Consider the following 26,921-nt stretch of genomic DNA (forward strand, 5'->3'; position numbering starts at 1 on the left):
AAATTAGTGCCAGAACTTTAGGAAAAAAAAGTATTATCGTTTTTGTTTCTTTTCGAAACAGGAAGGACTGGAAGATCGGGGATGTGCCGAAACGGGAAGCGGGGCTGAAATCCTTCACTGCGTGTACCATGTCCTGTACAGCTCGAGCTACAGAGTGCCAGTGTTGTACTTTAACGTCTGGAGGCAAAGTACGTTTACTTGAAGTGTTTCTCTTTTGTGGCTTGTAAAGCCTCTGGTGTATTCGGGTGTCGCGAACAGTGTCGGATAAACGTCTTTTTGCCTTACTGCACCGAGCTTCAGCTCTATAAGCTGTTGTGGTCAGAATCTCACTGACACGATTATTAATCACCCTGATTTACCAACGTGTGCAGCCAACACGAATGCAGGGAGATATCTGATAAGGAGACAACACTACACCTGATGTGGCGTGGGTGTTAGCCAAATATCGAGCGAGCGACATGGTGCCGATTAGTGAACAGCGACCGCTTTGCTGTCATCATTGAGATGCAGGTCATACGAGCAAGTTCTGCCCCAATTAGAAGCACACTGTTGATAACCCACTGGGACACTTGAAGGGGCCACGCAGACAAAATACAAATTCGTTTTGTTCGAAAGATTTCGTGTTTTACAGTGCACGCAGTGCTTGTCCAGAAGCAAACGATGCTTTATTCAGTGAGAAATTAATCATTTTAAGTTAAAATTTTGGTTCCCTCGTGAAGTCGTGTGCTTCCATGATGTCTGCAATGACATCACAAGAACAGATCTTCAACCTAAGTGTAGTGTGCAGCGGAGCCTTGTTTACCGTTAGTCAACCTAGATGGCGCCACCATCTCGCAGCGAGCCGTTTTCTGCCTTTGCTTTTTTTCTATCGTATTTGTACCTGGCTTGTTTTTGTTAAGGTAGAATATAATGGTTTTGTGAAACAAGGTGTTTGCTCGACAAATTATGGTCACGTAAGACACTGTCGCTTACACCAGTCGGCCAGTGTCGTCTGAGGCAGCACCAAAGCACCGCAGTGCTGTGCAGCTAAAACAAGCGTAGTGCGTGCTGTCCAACAGCAGTACGTATCAGTACTTCTATTCAAAACTTCCACTGTTTACCCCACCATTCTCCCTGCTACAAAAAGGATTTGCCCTAAATTTAAGCGCAAGCAGCTCGTTCGGCAAGCTTACAAGACTTGTCTAATTTGTGTTTGCTTTTGCCGGCCTCAGCCAATCGCAGAGCTGGCACGTATGACATCATAGGTTCTGTTGTGGGAAATGAGCGAGTGGGTCGCACGGCCATTCTCTTTTTCCCTTATTATATAGTTTATTTGAGCGACATTTATGTGAAGAGTGGTGTCAGTATGATTCCAACAAGGCAATTTTTCAAATGAACCAAACTTGTGTTTTGTCTGCATGGCCCCTGTAATGGGACAAAAAAAAAATTAAAGCGGTTGTCTAACGAAGCTGTTGCAAAACCACTACAGTGTCTGATGAGGTTTTACTTTACAGTGCTCCGTCTCGTGCATCTTGCCATGCCCGGTTTCTCGCAGTGCTCTAACATGCACATCCTAGTTTTGCAAATCCACAGAAGCGCAGGCCATGTGAATGTGTGCTTGCGTCTCCACTTTCCCCCCCCTTCTCCATCCGCAGTTATAGTACTTGTACACGCACCGTGACCCCAACATGAACAGCAGCGAGCCAACATCCTCCCCCTTGGGGACACCTGCAGGCTATGCACACGGGGGTGGAATTCAACAGCTTTGCCGTAGTGTATAAAAAGGTGGCATGGCGTTTGGTGGCATACGCCACCAAATGTCAATTTTTTTGCAATTTCCCGATGCCAGGCCTGCCAGCACTACTGGCTGGTGTTCGCCGGTTATGACATTTTACCTGTATGGATGACGTGACCACCTGGACGAAGTCTCACTCACAGTACGCGACAGGATATCATTCGGGCCGTGACATAATCACTGCTTACCTTGCAACCATGAGCCTCACACAGGCACTGTCTAAGCAGAGCTTTGTTGCTTTCAGAGACAAGTTGGCCTACGAAGAGACAGTATGTTTCCTGCAAACCCCGCTTCAGCCTGGCAACCCACTTGCTCAAACAGATATGTATCCACTTAGATGCCGGAAAGAATGATGAAACATGATTGAATACAATTAAAGGAGCCATGAAGACAGAATAAAAGTTTGATTTATTCGAAAGATTTCGCGTTTTATAGCACCCCCAGTGCTTGGCCGACTGCAAATGATGCCCTATTCAATGAGAATATGATCAATTTAGGTTAAAATTTTGATTCTCGCGCCAAATCGTAGGTTTCGTAGTCACAAATGACGTCAGAAGCGCGTGTATTCAAGCGAACTTCCACTGCGTCATTCGGGTTTGCGGCCTTGCTGTCCGTCAGCCCTCCCAGATGGCGCTGCTATAGTCATCCATGAACCGTTGTCCGCCGTTGCTTTGTTTTTGAGCGTATTTGCACCTGGCTTGTTTTTGTTACTGTAAAAAGTGATCGTCTCATGAAACCTGGGGTATCCTCGACAAACAGGGTCACGTAAGACAACGCCGCTTACGCCAATCGGCCAGTGCCCTGTAAAACAACTTCAAAGCGGCGGAGTGCTGTGCAGCTCAAACAAGCATAGTGCGCCCAGTACCAACAGCAGTGCGAATCGGTACTTCTATGCTTACGTACGTTTTTGCAACTTTCATTGTTTACCGCACCATTCTTACTGCTGTAAAATGAATATGCATTACACTTAAGCGCAAATAGTTCGTTTGGAAAGCCTGTAAGCCGTGCCTAATTTGCGTTTACTCTTTCCGTCCTCGGCCAATCGCACAGCTGAGCTCGTGTGACATCATAGGTTCTGTTGCAGGAAATGAGCTAGTGGGTCGCATGGCCATTCCGTTTTTTCCTAGTTATGTAGCTTATTTGAGCGAAATGTGCGTTAACGGTGGTGTCAGTATGTTTCTATCGAGGCAATCTTTCAAATGAACCGAACTTGTGTTTTCTCTTCATGGCTCCTTTAAGGAGTGCCAGGCCGCTCTTACTAATATCGGCACCAGGACTCCACGGCAAAACTGAGGTATTTAGTAGTCAACACTCGTGACACTTGTCCGAGGAGTACATCCAGAATACTGCGAAGGAAAGTTTGACACCCACCCCAAGGCAGCCGTACGGCTACAAAGGAAAGATCCAGGAAAGCGCCAGGACAAATTTTTCTTCAACTTCGAAGTTTCCGAGAAAGCTGTACAGCTTTCCTTTGCAGCCATACGGCTGCATCGGGATGGCCGTCAAACTTTCCTTCGCAGAAGCTTACTCCGCCTTGAGGATTTCCCCTAAATCTGGTCGATTAACATCCAGAAGACATTGGAAAAACGAGAAATCAAACTTGAGGCTCTAAACAGGCTATAGGTATTCAAACAGTATATTAGGCGCCTGTCGAATCCTTGCCAAGCTTCTTAAATAGCATCACAAAACCTAGATACAATATCTTTCAGTCCTGGAAAGGCATGGTCTTCAAGGAAAGGTCTTCACATGCTACAAACCACAACCTCCCCTTTTGCCTTAACCCGAGCCCTCTCGGACTGCAGCAGGTAGAAATGTGGACCCCAAACCATATCATGTTGGCTCTGATGACATTGAACGACACGGCAGCGGCTGTGAAGACTTATTTAAGTTTGGTTAGTTCGAAAGGTTGCCTCATTAGAATAGCACGGACACCACTTTTAGCACAAACTTCGCTCAGATGAGCTACATATAGAATTAGCAAAAAAAAAAAAAAAAACAGCCATGCGACCCACTATAGCTCATTTCCCACGCTAAAACCTACCGTATGACGTATTATGGGCAGCTGTGCGATTGGCTGAGGCCGGCAAAATGCGAGTTAAGCAGCGCCTATAAGCTTGCAGAACGAGCTACATATTGGCATTTTTAACTTAGTGCACGTTCTTTGTACGGCAGCAAGAACGGTGGTGTCAACGGAGGAATTTACAGAATTAACTTGTAAACATCGAAGCAGTTTGTGCGGTACTTTGCCGGCTGACACTGCCTAACACAGCCGTCGGGCGCGTTGTGCTTGTCTGACACAACACCGACCAACTGACATAAGCGGCACGGTCACTTACATGAACGTGTTTGTCTAGTCATAGCTTATCTTTTAGGGAACGGTTAGTAAGAACCCTAATAAAAATACGGCAGGCGTAGAGGTCCGGCCAGAAGCAAAGTGCAAACACTGGCACTTCAGCGGTATTGCAGCACCATCTATGAACGTGAGCGATAAACAAGGTAACCAAACAGCCGTCTGTGAGATAATAGCCGCCCTGGTCAGCATACTTTCTTTATGTTTAAGGCCCTGCCCTGGATATGTCATTGTCGACATCATCATGTTGCACTAGACTTATTCTCTAACGGAGGTCCCCCCGACAGTTTTCTAACTTCGGGACCTCCTCTGTACTGTAACATTTTATTCATGTAAATGTATACATTCCTGAAATAAAGTTTGATTGAAACATTGATTGATTGAAAATATGAAACATGACTTAACCGGAGAATTGAAATTTTGGCTTGAAATGTTTAGCTTCTCAGTAAATAAAGCATCGTTTGCTGCCAGACAAGTATCTGCTGAGGGCACTATGAAACACCAGCTCTTTTGAATAAAACAAAATTGTATTTGGTCAATGTAACAATCAACAGATCACCAAAAAAGGCAAGCCAACTGAGGTGCACGTATGCAGATGCTTTATTAGGTCCTGAGGCAACAGGGCTCACTTGTTACATCTTAAGAACCCACTGCTTGGGTGCTCATGGCATCGTTGCTAGTCTGTCTATTTTAGGAGCTCAGATTTTTAAGTGCAGAGAACTTTAGAGGCTCGCCTTGTCGTCGTAGCTCGCCCCACGGTGTACCGTCGTCACGGTGCCCCACACAAGCTTCGAAAAACAAGCGGTTTATGTAGTCATAACCGCTTGAAACTTATTTAACTGCTGGTGCTTGTCATACATCTCCCCGTTGTTTAGTGCGAAGAAAACTGCAGGTGCATTTGTGGCAAAATACATGTAATTAACTGGCAGCCCCCGTGTTCATTTAGTTAGAAGTGCTCATTGGGCTGGTTTTTACAATAGTAAGCGGAAAAAATGTGGCAGTGCAGGAAAAAAAATGACGCGTTTCAAACTGTTCAGTAAGGCGCCGGCGTGTGCGAAGTGAAACGCAAGCACACACACACACACAAAAAAAAGAAAGAAAGAAAGACGGAAAACCCCCGCTTGCACTGTTTTAGGTGAGCACTGCAAAGGCGGGAAATTTGAAATGCATTGGACAAACCTCCGTTCAATTCATCAGGAGACAAGTGAGACAGGGTGGTGAGGAGTGTGATGGGTGGTAGCAGCGAGTGGATAACACCGCCACAGCCCATATGGCGAATCAATGCTCTGCACTTCTCATAGCTTTCACGTTGGGTGGAACGGCTGTAAATTTTGCCATTGCTGCAACCCTCGAGCATGTAGCCGGACCATCCCTATGGCTACACCAAGATGGCTGTGGGCATCCACACCAACCATTAGGCAGTGTTGGGCCGCCTCACACATCTTTCAGTGGCTGTGTTTAGTGTGCAAGCAGTTCGGTGCAATGTTGGCCGCATCCGCGTGCAGCTCAGAACGTCTTTGTTGCTTGATGCACCACGAAACCTCGATCTCAAAATTGCCATGGACCTCACAGCCGCACATAGGCTGGTGCCATGCGCTCGTATGCCACAAAATCCTCGCACACCAGTACTGGCTGGGTGCAAACGCTGGGAAAGAGTCACTGCACACCGATTACGTACGGCCGCTATCGCTACACTGCGTGTCACTGGTTACGCAGCCAAGACGGGAATACTTCCGCCTGCCGACATTGCTCCAACGAACCTCTGGGTGCTCAAAACCAGTTGCTGTGGGACTGTTTCACCCGCACAGAGCACCGTCGCAGAGTATGGGTGCAGTGTCGGCAAATGCCAGCCTACTCAATTCCACAAGTGTCGAGGAATGCGTGTTCCCAGGAGGCGCCCCAGTCCTTGGCCTTGTCACTGCATCTCAGCCATATTCCATTCTGTGCTCAATACAAGACCATATGGCCGAGGTCGTTTTTTATGGGGAAAGCCCCTTAGGGGCTGCGGTTGTTGGCGTCTCCTGCTGTCGTCATAATCGTCAACCCATGTAGTCACGATACTAAAACACCGGGAAACTCGTTCATGCCTCGTGCCACAACATAACGTGTACCTAAAGAAAACCGGGACGCTCGTTTACATCTCGCGCTAGAGAGCTTCGTGCTTCAAAGACGAGAGACTTTTACAGCAAAGCTGTATACCTCCACCCCCCAATGGTTTCATCTCCGTTGGCAAAAACGCCAAGGCACCATGAATACACTTATACACTGCATGCCTCACCCCTCCCCAGGTTTCACGTTAGTGGAGATGGCCGGGGATTTTTTTTATAAACGTTTTTAACACACGGGTACACGATTACCCCGGTCGTAAACTTTTGGCCGTCCTCACACCCAGCTCAGCCTAGGGCTGTGCCCTAGGCTGAGCTAGAATAGGTAGAGTATACCTATTCTAGAGTATACCTATGGAGGTGTAGTGTAAACGGGGGATGATTCGATCCACTTTTGTTGAATTTGATCTAGCTGCACACCTGGAAGTGCGGCGCATGAAACGGGTAAGGGGAAAGAGCAGATGGGATGGATGAAGTAATGAATGGATGGATGGACGGACGAACAGGATGAGGCATGTGGCAATTTTTCATCGCTGCTTTCCATCCTATTATGAGCACCCCTCTGTGTTTTCTTGACTTGACTGGCATTTAAAACTCGCACAATTCATTTCGCGGCTGATCGTCACAAAATTTTCACAGTGTGCGGACTGGCTACGAAAAGAAATGCCAGGATTTTAAAACAAGCATGGCAATCGCAGTGCTGCTATTTCAATACTACTGATCTTGTATTCCTAATGCTGGTTACAGAACTATTGACGAGTAGATATACCTAGGTAATAATTGAAGTAGGTAATCAGCTGAAGTACCAAGTTGTTATGCCACCATAAAATATTTACTGCTATGATGCTCAGCATAGCTAGTGGAAAGTACGAATGTCCTAAGCCAGGCAGCTTGTAAAGGAAGCTTTTTTTTTTTATAGTGTGGCCTAGAGCACTGCACGGGCCTCAATTTCTAGGCATGGCCCGACAGAGACTCGACCACGGCCCCACCCGGGACTGACAACTTTCTAAAATGTGAGACCGAGCCCTGCCCGAGCCTGGCAGTTTTCAATAAAATAAGCACGAGCCCGCCAGGCTGTTGTTATATATCATCCCTAGTCCAACAGGCGATAAACATGACCTCGAAGAATTTTGCTGTTACCCTAAAAAGCGTAAGCACAAAGCGAATACGACTACTTTGGAATTAATTTTCCATTGAACATGGACCGAACTTTGTACAACTTAAACATCATCCCTTATAAGGTGTATTTTCGGTAGTCGTGGAACTTCATTTGCCACTCTCCAAAATCACGCCACAAACGAGGATACCTTAAATGATTGTGAACAAGTGGATAATATTTTTTATTATTGAAATCCTTCAACAGACATTGCGCCTTCCGTTGTTCCATCCCTTACTGAAATTCGAGCAGATTATGCATTCGGTTTCAGCACTTCATTTTTCTCTTTCCGTGTTTATGTTGGCAGCATTATTTTGTCTGCACTTCCGCTCTTTCTTGCCTGCAATCATGATTTTAAAATGATTCTCACCCGAACAATTATGGGCTCTGCTTCAAAAATGGCTCCTTCAACTTCTGCTCACAGTGAAAAGTCCAGGTCATGTTTGCTCTGTTTGTTTTAGTTTGAAAAGCAGAGGAAAAGACAATCATGTTGTACTCTGTGGCTGGAGTGCCCTCATTTTCTGACCCACTCTCCCACTATGCTGATGGGGCCCAGACATATTTTTTATTGATGGAAAGGCTTTCTAAGTGCAGTAGTCTTTTTTTTTTAATCTTTTAATGGCACCGTAGTGAATTTGCCCTTCACTTTTTTGTTTTCACTTAACCCTGAGCGATCAACAAGAAATCCTTTTGTTGTGAACAATGTAGAATTTGTGGCAGAGGATTACCGGGCCTCAGGGCCTTCCCAGGCCGGCTCGGGCCGATCAAATTTTGGTTCAAGCCCGGGCCCGGCCCGGGCCCGAGAAACTGGGTGCTACCCGGCCTGAGCCCGGCCCACGGGCCGGGCCGGGCTTGGGCTTTTGGGCTGGCCCGGGCCCGTGCAGTGCACTAGTGTGGCCATGACAAGTGTCGTCGTTAGGGAGAGTCTATCGGAAAACGTTACCTGATGCATTGAGTGGTGAGCGTTGAAGAGATCCTGATGCTTAGTACTGCTTTCCCGGTGACTGATGCAGATGGCAGCTTGCTCCCGCTAAGTGACATCTGGTCCCTGATGCCCGACTGTTTGCAAGAGCAACTTCTTCAGCTCCGCTGGACCACTGTCACGCAGCAGGTGCATGCTCAACCAAATACTTTCATTGCTGAACTTTTTTAGATTTGTTGCACATGATTTTGCACGCAGTTCGTACTTTTGTACAGTTGCCAGCCGATGGTTCAGACCCTCAAGGGGCCAAATTGCATCTCCGGAACATCGAGCAGTCAGAAAAAACGAATTCACACAAAAAAAGTCACTTTATTTACCAAGCAGCTTGAAAAACTTGTCGATCCGTTTTTGCGAGGCAATAGGTTGCTGTACCAATATGTAGGGCAGCTTGCACGTCGGCGAAGGTGACATTCTGTGACCATATGCAACTAAACGGCCACCATGAAGACTGATGACTGATTTCCTTCCTCAATTCGCCTTACGGGACAATGCAGCAAGTGGTGCCTGCTATTGAGGCTGTATGCGAGATCAGCTGGCAATACGCAAGCAGTGTGGGTTGGAGGCTCCAGAAAAACAAAATGGCAGCAATGTTTGCCTTGTCACCAGCTTTTGACTCTCGATTAAAAGAAAATGTCCAGAAAATCGAGCGGCAATTGGGTTTGAAATGTCCAGAATTTTGGTCAGCGTTGTAAATTGCCTCTATGGAGCCCATCGCAGTGCCATGGCAAAGTCTGGATATTCTGACAGGGCCAAAAAATAGTGTCTCCGAAAAATCGGTCAGCGACTGTATTTTGTTCTTTCGTGGTTTTCTTCTACTTTTTTTTTCAATATGGCTGGAAAACAGTCCTATTTGCATCTTTCCCCCATCAGGCCCATTCTTTTTTTTTTTTCTTCATCCTGTTAGAACATACAAGGTGGCTACTGTGCCACATGCAAACGCATCGGATTGTTTTTTTATTTATAAAGTCACAGGGGCTTCAAACACATTTGTTGCGCAGCATTTTTAGTGAAAAAAAATTTTTTTTTCCCGTGATGCTCAGATACTTAGAGCAACAAGGACTCACCCGGGCCCGAAACAAATCCATCATTCTCGTACTCCGGGACAGAACAGGCGGTCGACCCCCAAACCTGCTCCGGACCCATCCGTAACAATCAACACAGCTCCCGTACTGGAAGTCAATGCCCTTTTACTTCTACAAGTTCTGTTCTGGATCAGGAGCGGCACTTTTACAATGATACACCACACAACCACGCAACTGACTCATCTAATTCGACGCATCTGCACCCAGCGCCATGGCCTAAAGGAACAAGACACATGCTGCATCGTCCAAGCACTGCTGACCAGCCGCATAACATACGGAACACCATATGTTCAGTTGAAACCTAAAGAGCATTCCAAACTTGATGTTCTGATCCAAAAGACATATAAAATAGCCTTTGTACTCCTGGCCTTCACGTTGACTGAGCACCTCCTGAAACTCAGCCTCCACAATACACTGTCAGAGATTCTGGAAGCCCAACAAGACAACCAACTCACGCGATTGTCTCTAACACCTACAGGCCGCACTGTTCTCATGAGACTTGGCCGCCACGTCACAGCTCCAACAGAAGCACCCTCTCGTATTCATCCCGACATCTGTGCCAACATTGAAGTAGCCCCCATTACACCCTATTTACAACAAAGGCCGACGAGCAACTCGGATCCGCTATCACCAGAGACACTATTCAAAGAACTCCGACACCAGATACACCAACGCAGCTACATACCATAACCGCCAAACTCACGCCCTTGTGGCCCTCAACACACGAGAAACCCTCCTGACGTCCGCCACGCTACCCACTACCACCTTAAGGACAGCTGAAGAAACTGCCATAGCTCTAGCCACAACCACAGTCACGACAGGTCACATCATCATCATCTCAGACTCTCAGGAAGCCACCACTATCAAAAAGGATGTATCTCACCTCAAGCCCTCAACATACTACGACGCATACACAAGCTGCCCTCCAACTACATCGTCTGGACACCAGGTCATGCCAACCTACCAGGGAATGAGGCGGCACACACTGCTGCCCACGCATTAACTACCCGGCATTCCCTGAAGCCAGAGAAGACCCACCAGAATCCCTCAATCACCTCCCAGTCCTGAGTCGTTACACCAACATCTTATACCCCTACCGTCAAAATTGCCCCATCTACCCCTCCTGTCATCCGTGTCTACAACTACAAACCCAGACGTACTACAGTACAACAATTCTGCACAGCATATCCCCAACCATGTACCCCAATGAATGCCCATCCTGCAAAATCCCCAACACCACATACTACGTTGCCTGTGCTTGCCCCTACCACCCAAACCCCATCCCTTCCCCCTCCTCGGAGCAGTGGCAGTGCTAATAGACACAGACAAATATTTTTATTTGGGATGGCTCGAGGCCGCAGGGTTAAAGGAGGGGGTTAATAATGTCCGGCCATGGCTGCCTGCAGTGCAAACTGACCAGCTGCTTGCTAGAGACGCAGGTTAACCTTGTGTCTTGGGCGGCTATCTGGACCAGGAAGGCCACCCACAACAGTCTTTTCTGCTCCAATAAATGCTTCTTCTTCTCCTCCTCCTCCTCCTCCTCCTCCTCCTCCTCCTCCATTTTTAACTAAAGAGCACCAAATTCAAACAGCCAGTCGGATCAGCTCAATGTTCAGTGATCACGGCTACGAATGCTCGCTGGCGTTGGATACTGTCACGGCTCCAGTAGCAATGAATGCACATACCTCTGAAGTTTCAGTGAAGTTGTGAGGTAGTGTACGGCACCTAGATAGCGTACCTACATTGCACTCCGGATTTCTTTGTTTCAGGAACACCCTATCCAGGGAACTCCCTACTTCCAGCTTCACCCGTGCAAGACGGCCCACTTCATGGAACAGACTTTGCCCAAAGACACGTGAGCCTCTTCCAGAGCTTCGCAACCCCACGTGTGCCCCTAAATTTTCCTCCTATCCCCGACCATGTTTACACCTGAAGAGGGGACAAAGGGAAACTGCAGTTCAAACAGTGGTATCCTGGGACATCTGCGCTGCTGCTTCGCTGTCGGCAGCTTCGAAATTAAGGAAGCACGCATGAAAAGCAAAGCCAGACATAACACTGAACAGACTCAACCAGTTTGAAAAGTTAACTGAATCAAAATGACAAAAACTTGGCAAGGATTGCAGACTTTACAGAAGTTTGGTGCAAACACTGTTTGTGCATCAGAGATTGGAAATTCATCTTGTTGTGCATCTAACTGGCCATGTGCCCTTATGTGGAATGAGGGCAGGGTACTTGCGTGTTCGTCCGAATGTCAACAGTCACCACCAGTAGTTCGCCTGAAGTATGGGTTCATTTTTCTCTACCTAATGTGTTTTTTGAAAAACCGTGTCTTTAAAGGGGCCCTGCAGACAAAACACAAGTTTGATTCGTTCAAAAGATTGCCTCGTTAGAATCATACTGACACCACTTTTAACACACACTTCACTCAAATGAGCTATGTAATGAGGAAAAAAGGGAATGGCCATGCGACCCACTAGCCCATTTCCCGCAACAGAACCTGTGATGTCATACGTGCCCAGCTGTGTGATTGGCTGGGGCTGGCAAAAGCAAACGCAAATTAGGCACGGCTCTTAAGCTTGCCGCATGAGCGATTTGCGCTTAAATGTAATGCATATTCATTTTACAGCAGTAAGAAAAGTTACAAAAATGCACGCAAGTATAGAAATACCGATGCGCACTGTTGTTGTTACTGGGCACGCTATGCTTGTTTTAGCTGCACAGCAGTCCGCCGCTTTGGAGTTGTTTTACACGACAGTGCCCGATTGGTTTAAGCGACGTTTTCTTACGTGACAGCCTGTTTGTCGAGGATACCCCATGTTTCACGAAATGGTTACTTTCTATTGTAACAAAAACAAGCCAGGTGCAAGTACGGTCAAAAACAAAGCAACGGCGGACATTGTTCCTTGGATGAGTGTAAGGTAGCGCCATCTGGGAGGATTGATAGCAAGCAAGGCGGCAGAGCCGAATGACGCAATGGAAGTTCATTTGAATACGCGCACTTACGACTTCATTGCTAACGTCGCGAAAACAGTCGATTTGGCGGGAGAATCGAAATTTTAACCCAAATTGATTGATTTCTCACTGAATACGGCACCGTTTGGTGCCGGGCAAGCGATGGGGCACTAAAAACACAAAATCTTTCGAATAAAACAAACGTGTATTTTGTCTGCAGGGCACCTCATGCCAACAAAAAAGTTGCAGGATCTGTAGGCACGATCTGATGAGATGAGAGCGTGGAATCTGGTCTTTTGGCAATAGGTTCATTGCCAAATCTTCTCCCATTGTTATAACATTGGGAGAAGATTTGGCTGTAACGTACAACCTCCAAATCAGACTCTCGCTGCACCCACTTGTTGCAGAATCACTATTTGGGCTACTGTAACGGAGCCTCCACAGACGCTAGAGGTAAACCGGGATTTCCAGCGAGATTTGTTACGCATGCACTTTTATGTGTGATTTATTTTCTTTGATGCACACACTATGTAACGCGGTGCACCAATTGGGAATCGAGTGTGTAAGGTGGTGTTTTTTATTTTTTCTATTTTATTTTCTCTGATGCCAACTGTGGATCAGCGATGCAGCCAATAGGAACTGAGTATGTGCTCAGCGTTTGGTGTTTTACGTTTTTTTATGCACACACTGGTATGGAACACCTTCTGGCCAATTAAGAATGAGCACGTGCTGAGGGTTAGCTGCTTTGTGAACATCTTTTCATGGACACCAGCCAGTGGGTCACTTTTGTAAAAAAAAAAAAAAAAATGTAATAGTTGTTGTTAGGATGTTTGCAGAGGTGATCACGAAATAAATTGCTCTACTTGCGCTTAACTCAAGGTGCCAAAAAGACAGTATACAACTTCGCTTTATTCGAAAAATTGTGCAACTAATAACTTACTATAGATTTTTTTCCCATTCAAAGCAATGCTTTGATTAACAAATGAATTAGCATTTGGAGGAATGCGCTTAAGAGTACTTGCTCGTAAATAGTCTTATGACCTACAAGAAATCTTGTGACGTACTTGGCAGCACAGACAAAGGTTGACAGTGGGTATGCCGGCTAGATGCGAATAATTGCAATCCGGCCGGATTGTCGCCGTTTGTTTGACCCCAGTTGAACGTTTCATCGGTGGCCACGGGTTCGGTGCCCATTTCCAACGATGAACCGGCAAGCTCAGAATTTTTTTATGCTTGGCTAGGACAACTTTTGAGCGGCTGCACTCAACTAGTGTTATTGAAAAAATGTCCTCTAAGCTTTCCTGATTTTTTTTTTCCGGGTGGGCGTAACCTGCCTTAAAGTGCGCAATCAAGTGCACATTCGAAGTACCATGGACAGACATTATTTCGAATCTTCTTCCTTGAACCTTGATGCCCCTTTCCCAACAGGCCATTCTGAACTTTTATCTTGAATGAATGAATGAATGAATGAATGAATGCATTCATGTCACTTTGTCACAATGCCGACACTGTGTCCTTGGCCCCACCTTTCAAGTTTGCATTCATGCCATCATAAGTCGACCCGTACAGGCCAGCCAGTGAACATTTCCCTGTGGCATTAACCAGCTAGGGTGGAAATGGCTGAAGGGGTCGCCTTCTATATTCGGCTTTACTAACTATTCAGCATTATTAAATGCAGTTTGCGGTAAACTTTACGCATTTGTTATCCTGCCACGAGTGTATTTTGCCTGAAGCAAAGTTGTTTGCTATCTTCATAATCTCTTTTAAAGGCACCACTCTTAAAACAGCTTCCTTTAATTGTTAAGTAAGCTCCGTGAAACTTGCCAGTCTTGCTGCTTTTCCCCCGCTGATTACAAATATGGCATTATTTTTTGAGTACGTCAATTAGTTACCCAGATAATTAGAGATAATTATCCATTTTTGGAGGAAGAGTAGACAAAACAGGGTTAGTCATGAAACTGTAATCTTTGCATTTTCCAATACTATGAACCCAGGTCAGTGCAATGTAAGAGAATCTGTTTTTCGATGCACCGCTTGGAACTGATTTTGAAGCTCATTAAACTTTGGCGGCACCAGTGGAAAGGAACCATTTTGAGTGCGCATTTCGAACACCAAAGTTTAATGAGCTGTAAAATTAGTTCCAAGCGGTGCATCAAAAAACAGATTCTCTTACATTGCACTGACCCGGGTTCATAGTATTGGAAAATGCAAAGATTACAGTTTTATGACTAACCCTGCTTTGTCTACTCTTCCTCCGAAAATGGATAATTATCTCTAATTATCTGGGTAACTAATTGACGTACTCAAAAAATAATGCCATATTTGAAATCAGTGCGGCAAAAGCACCACGACTGACAAGTTTCACAGAGCTTGCTTAACCATTAAAAGAAATTGTCTAAGAGCCATATCCCGCCTTCAATGGGGTGGCGTGGTGTGCATCTTGCTTCCATTCTCCATCCTTTCACTCTTTTTCCTTTCTCGCAGTAAGCACGCCAACTACCTCGTCACCTGGCTCAGCACAATAGCTCCTGTGGTCGGACTTGAAATGCCCATCCAGTATTCCACAATTGCCGGCCTTGCTGCCGCCGGACGTGACATCAACCGGACGTGACGGCTATTGGTCGGCCATTAGACGGCCAGTGAGACTTTTAATGCGCTTTGGGGTGCCCGAAACAAATTCATGTTTCTCTTGTCGACCGTGTGTTCTTTGCGCTGCTGGGAAGCGAGGAATCCGAACGAAACCAGTTCCGGAGGAAAAAAACAGAAAAAAAAAAAAAAAAAAAAAAAACTGCTGTGCATTCTAAACTATGGTTGTCCCTTCTGGGTTTGGGAAGCAAAATAGGCTGCACTGAAGTGCTTGGCGGTATCTCTTCGTTCATTGCTTTTCTTCTGTGGGACAACGAGAATGCGTTTGAAAATTCATTTGATTGTAACCGTTTCCTTTCTCTCGGTTTCTCCTTGTTTTGCTGATGAAAACTTGCTTGCCCGTGCGGCAAGTTTATTGTACAGTTACGAATAAAAAACTATTTTTTTCACATTCCTTTCTTCTATATTCGCAAAGCAAAAAAGGTAAGATACAAAAGCAGCAAACGCGTACTGCATTAGTTGTTCATCAGTGCACGTTCCCCCGCATATTTCCCCTCCATATATACATACATATATGTATACACGGTCAAAACTCGTTAATGCGAACCGCAAAAGGACAACATCTCAGTTCAAATTAACGAAAGTTTGAACTAATGAAAGTGACCAATAACAACAGTACACTGCAATGGGGGAAGGAATGGGGCATGTCAGCACTTTAAATTAATGGGCTTCTTCATGCATAGACTTCTACGGAGACTTGGCCGGACCAAACTGTACAGTTTGCACTACGAATAAATTCGAATTGTTGAAGTTCAAATTGACGAGCTTTCACTGTACGTAGATATTTACGAGGAGCTTTGTCAAATCCACCTATACAGAGTTTCGGAAACAAGCGAAAATTGGTGACTTCGCCTAAATTCAATGCTGTCGAAGCTATTAGATGACTTGTTTTACATTTTCGTTTGTTTCTAAAATTCTGTTCGGGTGGATTTGACTCGTTTCGAAAAAAAAAGCTCCTCATATGTATGTGTGTGTGTCTGTATGTATATATATATATACATACATACAAATATATAATCCTCAAACGCACACGCATGCACACACAAGTAGAATTTGCCTTGATTCAAGGAAGCCGTTTGCTTCATGCAATGGAGAAGTGAATCTTCCATCGGTGAAGTGCACAGGCTGACCTTTATAGCATGTAGATGTCAAGTTTGACCAATTTTCGGGGAAGCTTATAAGGCTAGGGTAATAAGACGCTTCATTTTCAAAATCAGCAAGAGTCACAATAAATTGTGTGTGCGTGTGCACGTATGCACGCGCGTAGGGATGACCGCCATCAACGCTCAAGAGAAAGAAAATTTCCTTATACCTTTTGGCTAAATTCTGTGTAACCTCTATGCCGTGTGCTAACAGGCTTCTCTGGTGATTCACCTTCACGGAGTGGAATGGCTCACGAAGATTTTTGATCTCGGATCCGAGCGTGGGTGTGTGCGCCACGTACGTGGGGAGGAATAGGGGGGGAAAATGAGACGGTATACCACTGCTGCTCAGGCTTGACTGACCAGGAATGCCTTGTCCTCCTCAAGTCGCCAGCTGGTCAGCCTGCTCTCCCATTGCTCTAGGGAATGGGATGGGTACAGGATGTGGGTGGGGGGAGCAATAGTGCACGAGGTGTTATGTGGGTCCCAGTACATTGCGGGCAGGGCAATCGTAGGGGCATGAAACAGAGACGTTGGGGAGTACAGGAGTATTGGTTTGTAGTCTCGCCCACCGAATGACTAACCTAGTGGCACTAGGGTACTCTAGTCTAGACTGGCAGTAATGGTAAAGGATTCCAATATATTGGGTGGGATGGGAGGGTGGAATTGCCGAGATCGTTGGGACGTGGGCAGCAGCGTGAGCCGTCTCATTCCTTTCAAGGAATTGACCGGGGGTCCTTATCAGTTTCTGGTGGGGAAGCTTCTTGTTTTCCTTGAGAAGTTTTAGAACCAAGGAAAAGATGCGACCTGTCTGAAAGTTGCGGCCTGCTTGCTGCGAGTCTGTAAGAATGGTCATGAAGTCTGTGGAGGCTGCGGCTGTTTTTTCACCAGTGGTGACTGAGGTGTTCATCTAGAAGGGTGATCCGTTCTGACGCTACTGTTCTAGTTTACGGCCAGTGCATGTGCCAGTCGATGGGGGTATCGATTAAGCAGCGTCCTAGTGGTGAGTGTCAGGCTTGGTGCAATATTTTGACTTACGTAGACCAAACCGCAAGCCTGTCGTTTTCCTTGGTTGTACTTAGGTGGGGTGCATGTGCTCCGGTACAGGCGAGACAAGTGTATTAATGTTACTAATGTCTAAGCGGATGCGCGTGGGGGCTTCGCTAGTGGTCCGTGCAGTGCGGCCAAGTTTAGTTAAATCAGAACGACCAGTATGGGATATATAGATCGAGATGGGTTAATTAACTTGCAGTTTGGCTAATTTTGGTGAGGGTGTAATGTGAGAGAATGCGAACATAGTCTTGAGTCACATCAGCGCGCACGTACACCTGGCGAGAGTTTGGCCTAGCCAGGCTTACGCCACAGGTACCCGATGACATGGTGAAGCTGTGGGTACCGGTTGCGACAGAGGAGCCGTGTGATTGCGTCAGACGCTTCAACGGCGCGTCGGCGCCGGGTCCCCACGACATACTCCTGCCAGCTATTACAAGAACTTTTTCGTTGTTGGGGGACGTGCTTCTCGCCATGGTGAGCCGGCTTTCTCCTTCGCGCAGAGCGGCGAGTCCTTTCGTGAGGACCGCGCGTCGTCCTGATCGCTAGCGTCAGATGGACAAGAAAGGACCCTGCGCGTAATGGCCACAGCACAGCAGAGAAGCCACGCATCGACTGAAGTACTGCGTCCCCTTGTCTCCATTCCGGAGTAAATTCATGGAAATAAAATTTTTACGCGAACTTTTTTGCTAAGGGCCATGTGACATTTGTACGAAAATATTTCTAGCTCTGCTTATTACAGTTTAAAGCTGCTGTTAATCCTGCCGCCGCTGAATTCACCAAGGAAGTTTCGGTGAACTATAATAATGCCACGCTCAGTTTTAATATTTTACTCGGAAGCAACGTGACGCGATGGTGCGTTTGAATGAACCGCTCTTTGCCTAACTTGCTTATGCTACCTTGAATGGTAGCGTTGTCGCTGCCGCACCCGCAAGCTCATTCCAGTCCAACAAACCCTGTACACAGTCCGTTCGCAAGCAAAATAAGGCAGCGTGTAACCTTGACCATCATGCACAAATAAAACTAGCTCGTAGAAGTTCCAACCCTGTACAAGCTAACGTTCTTAGACTATTGGTACAAGCTTTGTTGTAGTGGTGATAGAGCCCGCAAGTAAGCGAGCTGTGCGCTTGAGTCAGCAGGCTTTACAAGTGACTGCAGCAATTTGATGTTAACAACGAAATAAATCTATGCCCATGCGACAATCGCACACATATATATGAACTTGTGCACGATTTGGTCGGTCCACTTCGTAGCCTGACGGACGTCCGGGGGTATAGCTCAGTGGTAGAGCATTCGACTGCAGATCGAGAGGTCCCCGGTTCAAACCCGGGTGCCCCCTTCCTTTTTTTTTTCTCGATTATGCAAGGAGTGTCTAAGCCAAGTAAGGCGGTTATGTACGTTGCTTCATACGTCAACAGATTGTAAAAGGACACTGAAGTGATTTGTAAACAATGCAGGATTACGAGCGCAAATTGCAATTGCAGTCCGGAGTCCCTAGGCCCTGTTTCGACCACTCTGAGCGCGTTTACGCGAATTTATTTAGTAGAAAAATCAATTCGAAAATGCTGTCCTCCTCTCTTTACGCTCGCCCATTTTCTGTGGCGTTTTCGTGTGACGTCAGCAAGAGAGGAGCTGGCAATTGGCTGCGCTAATGTCCGCGCTACTGTCCGCGCTGCGCTACTGTCCGCGACCGAGTCAGTCGGCCCAGCGTTTAGTCCGCCGGCCGCCGACGGATCGTCGCAATTCGCTCGATCAGTTGAAACTAAGCCACAACACGTTTGGGAATGGAAGAATGTGCCTTTCTTTTCTTCGTTAGTTTGTACACTGTATCTAGCTCCAAGTCAAGGTCGCTTAACACAAGCGCTGCACAAGCGCACATGCGACGCTTCGCTGACTGGTACGCCAGTAGGAAAATACAAGGCCTCTTGAAGGGGGAGAAGAGTCAGCGAAGTCAATATAGGTACTAAGGAAATAAAATCAACTGATATTTTTATCGTACAGCGTAAAACTAGGTTGCGGGAAGCACTTTTTTTGCGCTGGGCGAACAAGCACAGCGGTCAGCAGCACGACTACGCATCTGCGAACGCTTTTCCGTCTACGAAATGCAATTGCTAGACGTGAGCTATTGTGGAAACTCGGGGGACGCTTACTGCACGAGCGCAATACAACAAATAGTCACCTAAGCTGCTTGAAATACTAAAACTAAATAAAAGTGTAAACTGGTTATACATTATATAGCTTAATATTTCTACCACCGGGATCGCCCGTTAAAAAAAAAAAGCTTGTAGCCCAGTGGTCTGGAGCGCTAGGTATGGCACCCGAGTTATTTTGCCAGTCACAAGTTCGAATCCCCGCGGGTAATACTTTTTTTTTTATAACTTCACTTTTTCCTTTTTCGCCGATGTTTTCTATACTGGGTTCACCTTTTTTTGGGCCGCAACGTTCATTGCTCCACGAACTAGTCCACAGAACTCGCGCAGGATGGCACTGGCGCGCTAGCGAGTTCTCGTTGGCGTGCTGTTGCCATATGCACCGACTGCATGCAGTCAGTGGGCCCAGGCCAGAATCAATAGACCCTTGGACTGGTGCGAACACGCTTTTTACGATACAGGCATGAGTGAGGCAAGCTCCAAATATGGGGGAAAAGCGCATGCATTTGAGCGTCTGCGGGGACGCGGAGGGCGTTCATGCACTGCGTAGGGCTCAGCTAATGAATGCTACGATTCCAAGCCGTCCTGGGAGGCTTATCTTATGCATTTTACAGTCGACAACATGGCAGAAGCGTGGTACTACGATTACTGTGATATTGAGAATGCCCATCCAACGATGCCATCGGATGTCAAACATGTTGTTTTACAGAACCGAAACCGAAACCGAAACTTGTTTGATTGCTAACCTTGGGCATCGTCCAATCACGGTGCCCCCTCCTCCCAACGTCACAGCTTAGTTGGTGTTGCCGCCGCAAACCGCGCATGGTAGTTTTTCTTCTTTCGCGCTTTGTAAAATAATTACCGATTAGTCAACCGGATAAATGATGAAAAGTGTGCTAATTTGAGCCAGTCTACGCAGTGCAAGCAAAAACGGGAGCTTCACAAATTCACTTCAGTGTCCCTTTAAATGTGCAAATCATGAATAGTGTCGTACCCCACGGTGCACCGAGTGTCGTCGGTATGGCCACACCGCAGAAAGGTGTGTCATGACATATGCGGACAAGCTCCGACAAGGTCACGAATTACCAACTGATGAAGATGTGTCCGCTCATATCATGGATGTCACGGAGGTAGTGGACGCATCGGGGGAAGTTAACCAGCCAGTGTTGGCTGGACCTCCCGAGGCTGTGCCAACAAATCCTGCAGCGGGGAAGAGTGAGCAAGTGGAGCCCCATACGGTGCCACCTGGTCAAGTGATAAGTGGATCGACAAGTGATGAGCAGGGGGAGCCGATTGGCATGGATTCCGCGACTCCCATTGACGCCTTGGAGGAAGACCATGCTTCAGTACCACTGCCTGCCAGCGATGATGAGAGGAGCGACTTGTCTCCCGGTGACGTTGGGGGCGATGCTTCCGTTACTTGCCCCATGGAGATTGCTTCATCATCTTGGGCGGATGCTGTGGCTTTGCCTGACGACGTTCCGGGTGGTAGCAGCGGGCCGATGAAAAGGCCTGCTCCTGTGGATGGCGAGAAGGCATCCATCGCGGGCAAAAAGCAGGCGTCCACCGTACTGGACTCCTCCGACGCTGCTGTTCTGGCTAGTGGTCTTGTGCCGCTGGCTGGTTCCAAGAAGCCAGGAAAGGTACTGTCATCCAAGGCCATCCGCAAGGGTGGTTTATCTGGAGGTAACAAGGACACGTGAGATGCTCCCACAGTATGGCAAGTGTCACAGCACTGCACGCTGCCACACTTAATGTGAGAGGCTTGAGGAACAGGAGACGACAGTACCAGCTTTTGCGCCTCCTTAAACGGATGGACGTGAGCATTGCGGCCATTCAGGAAACAAAGCTCTGTGGAGATGAGGACATATCGGCAGCATTAGAGCCCTTCTTAGAGCAGTACAGTGTTTGTGTTAGCCACTCCGCAGGCTTGTCTGGGGGATGCTTTGTCTTCATCAGCAAGGGCATAGGGTTTTCTTGTCTCTCGTGTAGCACCGATACTTCGGGGCGGTTTATTTGCTGTGACCTTGTCATTGCAGGTGTTGAGTGGCGTGTCATTTGCCTCTACGCCCCCGTGAACTGTCGTGAGCGTACGTCGTTTTTTCTGTCGGTTCGGGATTTTCTACGTACGCAAAGAAAAGTCCTCCTCATGGGGGACTTCAATTGTGTATGTAATGTGCAGGATCGTTCTAGGCTTAGCGTGCAATATGACCGCAGCGCAGCCATCCTGGCTGATCTAGTGCACGAGCATGGTCTTGTTGATGTTGGAGAGAGGAAAGGGAGTTCCGTGCACTTCACTCACTTTCAGTGTACCTCGAATGCACGCCTGGATCGAATTTACATTTCTGCAGAAGAAGTTTCTGGGATTTCCGACTATACTGTGCGCCCTATTTTTTTCACCGATCACTGTATGGTATCTGTTTACTTCGGTAGCTCAAAGCCGCGTGGTGTGCTGCCTCAGTGGGATCTATGGAAGCTCAACGTCTCCTTATTGGCCGATGAAATCTTTTGCAGACGTATTTCGGAGTGTTTACACAACACTTTTGCAATAGCTGAGCTTTCATTATATCAACATTGGGATCTTTTTAAGCAAGAGGTGCGAAACTTGGCTATAGAAGAGTCAGCTCGTCTTGCGTTTCTAAAACGCTTTCATGTTCGTGAACTTTCCCGTACACTGGTGGACCTTCACGAACTGGAGGCAGCAATGCCTGGATCAAGTATAGATGAAATTGGCGTAACTAAAGGACAATTGCAGCAATATGTTACTGAAAAATACCACGGTGCATTAATTCGGTCCAGAACACGAAGGTTTTATGACAGTTATCCCACTCGCCGTTCGCTGTGTGATGAGCGCCAATCGGCTCTTGCAAAGGAGATAATTGAGATTAATTATAATGGTACTAGGTATACTGACTCAGCTGATATTGCCGGTGCATTCCATGCTCATTACAGCAGGTTATTTGGTGGGTCCAATGTCGTGGGTCAAGAGCGTGGCTTTCATTCTCTCATTGGGGCACTTCCAAGGCTTGCGGATGATGAGTGTGCCGGGGTTTCCGGCCCTATTACACTGGAAGAGGTTAAGATTGCCATCTCTTCGCTTAAGACAAACAAGACCCCTGGACCGGATGGACTGAGCGGGGAATTTTATCAGAAGTTTTCTGATATCCTCGCTCCAGTCCTCTTGGACATATTCATAGCCGCATACGATCACGGTGTTTTACCCCCTACCTTTTACTTAGGGCACACAGTGTTAATACCAAAAACTGCGGATGAACACAAGCTGAGATCTGTAGAGGGCTATCGGCCAATCTCTCTCTGCAATGTTGACTATAAAATATTCGCCAAAGTTTTATCTAACCGTCTTCAACACGTAATTTCTAGTTTAGTTGGTTCTCACCAAACATGCGGTATTCGGAACAGAAGTATTCAAACGAATGTACATATTGCTCGTTCTATATTGGAATGCGTGTCTGATTCGGTTGAACAGGTGGCCCTTATCCAAATTGACCTTGCGAAAGCATTTGATCGGGTGTCTCACGACTTTTTATTTGCACTTTTGGAAGCGGCTAATGTAGGTGATGTGCTATATAGAGGCATTCAGCTTTGCTACAAGAATTGCACTACACAACTTGTCGTCAATCGCATCCTCTCGAAGCCAGTTCAGATCAGATCGTCTGTTAGACAGGGCTGTCCTCTATCGCCGCTACTGTTTTCACTGTACATAGAGCCTCTTTGTGTTAGCATACAAAAGAGTCAAAGAGTACGTGGTTTTTCGTTAGCGTCATGTGAAGTTAAAGTTCTTGCGTATGCTGATGACATTGCCTATTTTTGTGTTGACAAGCGTAGTGTTCACGAAGCCCTTGCATTGACTAAGGAGTTTTGTGACGTGTCTGGAGCGGTCATGAATATGGAGAAAACTAAGGGGTTTTGGCTTGGCCTGTGGGGAACCAAACCTTCCAAATTTGCAGGTATTAATTGGGACAGCACACCGCTTGAGTACCTTGGCGTGCCTTTGCACCAAATAAGGAACTCAGGACCACACTGGTCTTCAGCACTCACGCATGTCAAGCGTGCCTCGCAGGCATGGATGGGGCGAGAACTTTCTGTATTTGCCCGTGCGCAAGTCTGCAATGTCTTCTTGGTAGCAAAGCTTGTTTATGTGCTTCAGGTACTGCACTGTGCGCGGGCGAAAGTCCAGGCTCTACACAGAGTGTTTGCTACCTTCGTGTGGGGATCTGAATGGGAGCCAATGCGCAGAGATAATTTGTTTCTTCCTTTACGGTCTGGTGGTGTTGGGTTAATGCATTTGTTTGTGCACCAACTTGTGTCTCGGTTTTTCTTCTACAAGTCGGCGGAGCATCCATTTTTACGTACTGTAATTCAAGAGCGCATAAGTTACCATTTGCCGTTTCTCCTTGTTTCTACGGGTGAGGTCAACCAAAAGCCGCCATGGGGTTTTCTAAAAGAAGTTGTAGATACTTTTCATTTCCTTACTGCGCGGTTTTCTCTGGAGTACCTGTTTAGTCTTTCAAGGACAGCTATGACGAACACTTTAATTCATAATCTATTCCCCGTGCCTCTTTATCGCCAGCCATACTTGCGGGACCATACGAATAATGTTTTAGACCGTGTCAAGCGTATGTGCGTGCCGCCAAATGCTAAAACGTTTTTCTTTAAGCTTCATTCGCAAACGCTTCCAGTTAAAACATGGCTGCGAGACAAAGGAATGTCGATCCCTTGGTCAGACAATTGCCGCTTGTGCAACCAACCAGAAACTATTGACCACTGTTTTGTGCTGTGCCGTGACGCGGTGTTTTTCTGGGACGTTTTGCAACGGACACTAAAAAAGGACATTGACATCACCCCATACACCATTCGCTTCTTGCCATTTGAGGACGTTAATCGGGTGCCGTATGACGTTTTTGTGCTCCTAGGTTTGTTTAGCTTGTGGAAGTGCCGCATGACTGATCGGCATGCTGAACCCCCTAGGCCGACCAAGGTCATTTTTCGGGAACAGGCGGCGTTGGTACGGAGCGTTTACGTCGCGCAGAGTGATCCACCAGAGTGGCTGCATCTTTTGGATGCGTGCGTTTGCTTGCCTGAGTTTTGAATTGGTGCCGACCTTTGTTAGACTAACGGGCTTACCCTTTTCTGTCTGTTAGTGTTTATATTGTGTGTCAATTGTCTTGGCTGACTTCTCTCTAAAATTTCCATGTATTAAAGAAAAAAAAAAGTGAGACCGTTTGAAATGCTCGCACTCCTCAGTGGTAGAGCATTCGACTGCAGATCGAGAGGTCCCCGGTTCAAACCCGGGTGCCCCCTTCCTTTTTTTTTCTCGATTATGCAAGGAGTGTCTAGGCCAAGTAAGGCGGTTATATACGTTGCTTCCTACGTCAACAGATTTTAAGATGTGCAAATCATGAATAGTGAGACCGTTTAATTAAAATGCTCGCACTCCCTGTTGGTGCGGGGCATCCGGGAGAAAGCGGCGCAGCTGGCACTCGGCTGTAGTGCAGCTTGCCGGGCCGCGTATTCCCAAACCATATCCCGTAGGGCCCCCAGGCCGACCACACCCCCTAAGCAGGGGCGCAGCCAAAGAGGTTAAAAAAATTGCAATTTTTTAACCTCCTTGGACGCAGCACCGTGACGTCTCTACCTATATGTGCGCGACTTCATGAGAGGTGGATTTTTTCTTTTTTCCCCCTCCCCTCGTTTCGACTGCTTGGCAGGCCGCCGGTGGTTTCGCTCCGTGGGCGGGGCTGGCCTGCAGCGCTGGGGAAGCTGACGCACATGTGGTAGAACCTAACCTTTTGTACCTGAGCCCCTGATCTCTCCGCGCTCTTCTTGCGCACCTGCAAGTTGACGCTGACCTCCGATCGTGTTCCTAGATAAGCGCTCGACTCGGTGCTCGAAGTGCGCGCGCGCGGATGGACGCTTTCACGCGCATGTGGCAATTATACACGGTCCGGAAAGCAAACACCCTCATTCAAAGCTCATCCTACAGCACACAGAAGGGTATACAATTGAGTTGGGTGCTCTTTCACTATATACACACCTCAAAACACGATTCGGTGCTTCAGGTAAGGATTACAAGAAAGGCAGCCAATTACCCTTGACTACATTTAGAAACTGTCCTACTCTTGCGAAATATTACAGCTGCATGAGCTGCTACATTTTGTCACTTTCATAAGCACAATTACATTGAATTTCGTTAACATTAACTTCATTGCATTATTCTTTTTCAGGAACAGTGCCACTAAGGAAAACGTTGACATTTTGTTAACAGCACTGGAAGGTGTGAATCGTTCTTGCAAGGATGATACATTGATAGGAGAGACACCAGCTCAAACGTACACGTTTTACACTCGGTCATGAATTCGGCATAATTTGCACTGCTGGTCATAACAATTTAGGGAAACAATATCGAAAATATATACCAACCAAGGGCTAAGTAATAGTTGGGTTGTACAGCAACTGAAGTACTCGAGGAGTTTGATATATGTCTTCTGTACAGGGCTATTGACCACAGTCTCTTCACTGAAGCCATCAGGCCGAGTTTGATATCAGTAATCATGCGTGCTACCACTTACGCTGTTGCCAATGCCGATGAGTTATTTTCAACAATTTGTGCTTCATGCACACAGAGATTTTGCTGCATAAGATACGTTATTTATAAATAGACAGCTCCAGCAGGATCCGGATGGTGCTGATGCCCCCCCCCCCCCCCCCCTGTAATCGGGAAGGCACACAAAATCGTTACCACTTAATTTGGCTCTGTCCATTATTCGACCGTAATCGCCACCAGCTTTTAACTCTAGGTCCCGCCCCTACGACTGAACAGGAACATGTTCGTCGGGTCCGTGACGATCCCGCCGCACTAGAAGCAATTACCGAGTACGCCCTTGAAAACAGACTCTACAAATTGGTGTAGCAGCCTGGCCGACTTCCCCGTTCGGTATACAATGTGAACTGTCTGCAGCGTGCACTGTTTTCAGTGTGAACCGCATTGTTCACAGTGTGAACTGTACATTTAAGTGGGAACTGTGCGTTTTGCTGCCACTGACTGATTTTAAGGTGTTCATTTTGCGATTAGGACCACAAGACTGCAACTGTGTTCATTGTTCGAGTTGTGACCTTCCCCTTTTCTCCTCATCCTTGCTCCCCCAGGGCCCCATGGCCTCTCATTCAATGCATTGTTACACTCACTCAGATACGTATATTCTTTTCGCTGGGACTAATGAGTAGTTGCCCGTGAGCTTGAAGTCACGGTAGTCGCAGCAGAGATAAAACTAAGTAAAAAAGTTATCTCCTTGGCGCACTATTTTTGCGATAGTTATCTGGGAGGCCAAATAGCGGCAAAAAAATTGTCACTTTTAGAGATCCACTGATGGGTATAGATGAGCAGTTTGTGGCTGTTTCCTGCGACGCAGTTTTAGCTACACACACACACACACACACACACACACACACACACACACACACACACACACACACACACACATATATATATATATATATATATATATATATAT

At 46.8% G+C, this 26,921-nt stretch overlaps 1 protein-coding gene and 1 non-coding gene across 5 annotated transcripts in view; both read left to right on the forward strand.

Moving 5' to 3' along the window:
- Atg10 (Autophagy-related 10) overlaps window positions 1-15,436 on the forward strand; it is a 66,153-nt gene extending 50,717 nt beyond the window's left edge. For all 4 annotated transcript variants that reach the window (XM_077692732.1, XM_077692731.1, XM_077692730.1 and 1 more), the window contains 4 exons: window positions 62-188; window positions 8,399-8,496; window positions 11,219-11,304; window positions 14,886-15,436. In XM_077692732.1, coding sequence (XP_077548858.1) covers window positions 62-188; window positions 8,399-8,496; window positions 11,219-11,304; window positions 14,886-15,012 — 438 coding nt within the window. In that variant the 3' untranslated portion in view covers window positions 15,013-15,436. The remainder of the gene's footprint in view (window positions 1-61; window positions 189-8,398; window positions 8,497-11,218; window positions 11,305-14,885) is intronic.
- Window positions 15,437-18,506: 3,070 nt separating this feature from the next.
- Window positions 18,507-18,578, forward strand: Trnac-gca (transfer RNA cysteine (anticodon GCA)). The gene has a single exon. It is a non-coding gene; the product is annotated as a tRNA-Cys (tRNA).
- The last annotated feature ends 8,343 nt before the right edge of the window (window positions 18,579-26,921 follow it).

Source organism: Haemaphysalis longicornis, unplaced genomic scaffold (genome assembly GCF_048455015.1).
Source record: "Haemaphysalis longicornis isolate Haplotype H1 unplaced genomic scaffold, Haemaphysalis longicornis Haplotype H1 scaffold_12, whole genome shotgun sequence".
In the NCBI taxonomy this organism is placed as follows: Eukaryota; Metazoa; Arthropoda; class Arachnida; order Ixodida; family Ixodidae; genus Haemaphysalis; species Haemaphysalis longicornis.